The sequence below is a fragment of the Morus notabilis genome, unplaced genomic scaffold (genome assembly GCF_000414095.1).
Source record: "Morus notabilis unplaced genomic scaffold, ASM41409v2 Scaffold629, whole genome shotgun sequence".
NCBI classification, from domain to species: Eukaryota; Viridiplantae; Streptophyta; class Magnoliopsida; order Rosales; family Moraceae; genus Morus; species Morus notabilis.
In genome coordinates, this window is record NW_010363794.1 from 288,406 (window position 1) to 293,592 (window position 5,187).

A 5,187-nucleotide genomic window follows, 5' to 3' on the forward strand; every position below is an offset into this window, starting at 1 on the left:
TATAGTTATAAATTAAAAAATTTGAAAAGACATCTAAATTTTGATGAGAAAAATATTATAGACAGCTTACGAAACAAACAAAAAAAACCCCTAAAGTTTCCTTCCCTTGGTGAATGCAACTAATTCATCGTCTGTCAACGCAAGAACACATTTTTATACTATTTTTTTTTTTTTTTGGTGTTATATTCCCGCCCACCTCTAAATAACCTTCCTTTTTTTTTTCTTTCTCCCGTATAAACCTCTAAATAACTAGCTAGTTAGCTAGTTTTTGTTTTGTTTTCTCTTCTTCTCTGTTCCTTTTTAATTGGTCCCTAATGGTCCATGGAAACGACAAATATTATCATGTCCTCTGTGTTTTACCAATTAACATAGAGTTTACCAAATTATTAATGACCTGTATAGCAATGCCCTGAAAAAGCGAAACAACATTTGGGGTCTTTAATTAATAGAAAGTTGAAAAGTTAAGTAATAGTGCCTTGCACTTGGACAGCTTACAGCCTACCCCTTTAGATCGTGTTTTTTACAAAGATCTTTAAAAGTGTACCAAGCAGCACGCTGTATTCCCTTGATTGGCCAGCTTTGATATTATGGATATTTTAAATAGTTGGCAAAATTGACTTCAATAAACTGAGCGAACCGTCAAGATATTTCTTATCTCAAACATTATGGACTGAATAGGAGAGTGGAAAATGACTTGTTCTTGTCCTCTACGTAATTAATTGTACGTTTGTTTGATGTTTCTTTTTTTCTTTTTTTTCTTTTTTTTCCTTCCTTATCCTTTGCTACGATGTTAATGTAAATGTAGATAACAAGAGAAGACGCTCCTTTATTTTTCTCCCTTGTTTACAGGAATTAAATTGTCTTCTCTCTAATACTACTAAATTTCTATGTTAATGCTAAAATTTCACGTTCGTGTTAACAAAATACTCTTCAGTATTGTAATGTTATTTTTAATATGAATTAAACATAAATTACACTTGGTGCGAAATTTAACATCAAATTTAGCATATGTATACCCATTTTGATGACTTTAAAGGAAGAAATAAAGACCATCGACGTGCACTACCTCAGGATTTACTGTTTAAATAAAATCGATAAGGAAACTAGAAATAACTGTAAAGATAAAACAATATGGTTAAATAGAATCGACAAAAAATAAAATAAACGACATGGACTTTTCTTTATCATTTGTATTTTGCTTTTGTATTTTTATCCTTTTTTTTCATATGAAAGTACGTAACGTACTTACGGGTCCAAAATTATACAACTAAACTACTAGAAGCTCATTTCATCGTGACGCTGAATTTCTTTGGCATGCTTCGAAGAACAGGATTGGATAGTCGGAGGGAAGTTCACTCATTATTTGTTATTTATAATCGCAGAGTGCATATCACATATTATGCATATTACACAAACTCTTTATAATATATATATATATATATATATGAAAAACCAAACTGTCACCAAAGCAGTGACAATTAACATACGACATACAAACATCACAAATTATCAAAAGAGCCAGCTTTGACGAACAAACTCATTAAAATATCTACATGGAGTCCACCAGGAGTCCAGACCCAAAAGGCCTCTGGTTGTAGCAGTCGAGGTTATTCCCATAACCAACCTTAAATATATCACAGTACCTCTTGTAGAACCCAATCCGGTCCTCCACGGCGGCGTTCCAGCCTTTGCCACATTCAAGCCCTCCGTTTATGATGTTTGTGATCGCGCCGTAGCCCGCAGCTCGACCAGCCGACGTGTCGGCTCCAGAGGGATTCCATTTGCCGGTGATGACGTCGTGGCACGACGGCTTTGGCGACTGCGGGGTCATCCAGAACCAGAGTGCTGTCTTGAAGGCAACCACAGGGTCCGTAGCTACGAGGTCCGGATTGTTCAACAGGTCCAGCCCTAGAGCTCTTCCACACTGCCCGTAATTATAGTTCCTAAAGAAATTGTCGTAATTCTGCTTAGTGTAGTGGAGAAACTTTCCCCGAAAATTCAAATTATTAAGCAGCAAATTAAGCAATTTTGATTAGTGTTTAAGACAAAAAGAAGGGACAATAAAAGCTATAATCACTGATAAATTTTCGAAATATTGATCATCATTGACTTGTATATATGTTTGTTTTCATAATTACTTGCTTAAAATAATCACTTAGATATTTCTAGTACATGACATTTTCATTTATTAGAAGGGTAATTTGTGATGATATCTAGAAATTAAAAAAAAATAAATCCTGGCTTAACATTTAACAATATGGGTGGGCCCAGATGTAGGCATTAAAGGGGCCCACCCTATAGTGTCATAGTTACTATTATTTACCATGTAAGTTGGATGGGACCACGGCCGTAATATTGCTTTCCAGAAGCGCAAGGGTAAGTTGGACTGGAAGAACAGTACGTCGCTTGGTTTTTCTCCTTGATAAAGCAGTATCCCCACGCGTATTTACCATCAGGAGCACTGTCCCATCCACCTACATATATATTTATTAAGAAGGTAAATAGCGTTTTTTTTTTTTTAAATAAATAACGTGAGAAGATAACTCATATTAAAATTACTCAAAACATCTCAATTAAATTAGCACCTTTTAAATAACTTAAAGATACGTTTAATTTACTAATTTAAATTTTTAATTTAAATTAAAATATAATTTTATATAAAAATTTTTACTCTTTATTAAACCGAAGCTCAAAGAAGGTAAATAGCTTACATAATAAAAATCTCAAAAAAAAAAAAAAAAAGGTTACACATAACATAAAAAAGAGGCAAGAAGAGAACACAAACCGGTAGTTTCATGGGAAGTTTGGCCAAGAAAAGCAGCAATCTCCCTTTTGCGTGTGGCATCGTCGCCGGTAGTGCCAAATCCAGGGAAGGCCTTTGTAGCTGCAATGAAAGCATCATAGGTATAAAAGTTCCTGGCGGGGCAAGCACCGTCATTACGATGTTTAAGCAGCTGGTCAAAGGTGGATCTTGAAATGATACTACCAAGGTCTCCACCGCCACCGCCGCCGCCGCCTCCACCTCCGCCTCCGCTGCATTGGCTTTGACAACCGTTGGTGCAGTGGTCAGGTGTGTCGCCACACCACCCCCATTTGCTGCAGCATAATCCTCCTGGGCATAGAGCACCCCCAGCTTGCTGACCACATTGCTCCGCTAAGCCTCTTTGTATAGTTAACAGAAATAGGGAAAAAATGGATAAGACCCAAAAGTACTTCATATTTAATTTTTGATGTGTTGTGGTTATTTTGTTGATGTTTGAGAATGCACAACTGGGGGATATATAGAGGGCAACGGAAAGTGTCCTTCATAATTTTAATAATTTATTGATTAATTATTAATGCTACTTTACGGGACTAATGCTGGTTTAATTTTTCCACCTTTTTTTTTTGGGGTCATGGTGCATGGTATAGTTCTAGAGCTTGCAGTGAAAAGCTATATATATTCTTACAAGAGTGAAAAAAAAAGAGAGCTATATCTATACGATATAATAATTATCGCCGCGCATGTCTTTACACGACACCCACCCATGAATTTATTTATTTACACTCAAATTTAAAAAATATTTAAATTTAAATTACAATTTTATTTAAGTTTATTTTTGTAAAAAAGAATTTGAGTTTAAATTTGAGTTTAGACTTAAAATTTGAGTTTAAGTTTTTTCTTTAACTTAAATTTTTAAATTCAAACTCAAATTAATGAATAATATTTTTTATATTCTTAAAAACGTCATAATTTTTTTATTTTAATTTCGATTGAGATGATTTATTTTATGCATTCAAAACAAAAAAATGAATAAAATCTTAATCATATATCCTATTAAAATTTTTCATCATCATTAAATTTTTATTAAAATATTATCTAAATACAAACTCAAATTTTAACCTACTTAAATATAAACTCAAAAAGATTTTAATATTAAACCATAACTTATATGTACATAACTAAATACGAATTCAAATTATAATTTTAATTTAAATTATAACTCAAATTTAATTTAAAATACACGTTTAAATCACTATAACTTAAAAATATAACTGAACAAAGCCTAGTATTGAGAAACATATTGGTGACCACTCGACATATATTCTTTTAAATTTTCCTTTAATCATTAAAAAGGAAAAAAGGAAAAAAAGGAAACTTCGCTGTATGTTCAAGCTTCAAATTAATTAATAAGATAAGGTGGCGGCTTCTTGAGAAGTATTTAATTAATGACGTGTTCGTTGTCGTGACGTTTCAATAGAAAAGTCATAGCTCGTCTGCCACAAATGAAAAATTAATCTTTAGTTTTATCTTTTATTTTATTTTTTCAGGAAGTCTTTATGATAGAATGAGATTTTAAATTTGGATCTACTACGAAGAGGCAACCCGCCTGCAGAATAAGTAATTGAGTTTTTAACACGAGAATTCATATTATAATTTGAATTATAATTCATAATTTATTATAATATTTTTTAAAATATATATATGTATATATAAATTAAGAATAATTTTAAATGTGAATCAAACGTCTATTAAATCTTATTGGACGTGACCAGCAAAAAAAGTCCTATTGGACGGAGGGGGTACCGAAAGGGGCTTTCTAATTAGCATGCATCCGGCTGCTGCTTGTTTACATGTTATAAATTTACTTATATACTTTTACTTATATATTAAATGCGAATCATTTTGTTAGCTGCCCCTATAAGAAACGTTTATTATAAGTTTTTTTTTTTTTTCTTTTTTGGGCTTTGACTTTTTCTTCCTCTCCTTGATTTTTTCTTCCAACATTTTTTTTAGAATGAGCTTTTAAGTAGAGTTCCATATGTTACTTTTTTTTTTTTTAGAACGAGCTTTTAAGTAGAGTTCCACTAGTTTTGTACCCTCGCGTTGCGTTGGATAATAACTTTGTATGTATAAAAGATCTCTAGTTGTGATAGTCGGATAATAATTTTACATTATATAAAAGATCTGTGTTTGTTATAGTACAGTTACACATTACTATATGAATTTGTTTGTACATTTACATATTTTTGTATCATACAATAAATATGTGATTGTGATAGTATAGTACTATACGACGTATTTGAGCTGCCATGTCTATTTTTTGTTGTGGTCTTTTTTTTTTCAGCTGTAAAATGGAAATTTTGAAGAAGTATTAGTAATTGAGGAAATTGTAAATGTCTTAATTTAAAAGTAGTTATGTTACC

The 5,187-nt window shown here is 32.1% G+C and overlaps 1 protein-coding gene across 1 annotated transcript; it reads right to left on the bottom strand.

Annotated features, from left to right (window-relative positions):
- Nucleotides 1-1,339: 1,339 nt before the first annotated feature.
- LOC21397503 (endochitinase 2) lies at nt 1,340-3,263 on the bottom strand. The gene is made up of 3 exons (XM_010105018.2): nt 2,786-3,263; nt 2,324-2,474; nt 1,340-1,943 (listed from the first exon to the last, which is right to left on the bottom strand). Exons 1-3 carry the CDS (start codon nt 3,216-3,218, stop codon nt 1,550-1,552), a joined length of 978 nt encoding a protein of 325 aa, XP_010103320.1. The 5' UTR covers nt 3,219-3,263; the 3' UTR covers nt 1,340-1,549.
- Nucleotides 3,264-5,187: the final 1,924 nt, after the last annotated feature.

What these genes read in the sequence shown, in the direction of transcription:
- LOC21397503 (XM_010105018.2), bottom strand. Translation starts at nt 3,218, where the DNA reads ATGAAGTACTTTTGGGTCTTATCCATTTTTTCCCTATTTCTGTTAACT. An exon ending in AACTTCCCATGAAACTACCG is followed by an intron (nt 2,475 to 2,785) that starts GTTTGTGTTCTC and finishes ATATATATGTAG; the next exon opens with GTGGATGGGACAGTGCTCCT. An exon ending in GGTCCCATCCAACTTACATG is followed by an intron (nt 1,944 to 2,323) that starts GTAAATAATAGT and finishes CAATTTCTTTAG; the next exon opens with GAACTATAATTACGGGCAGT.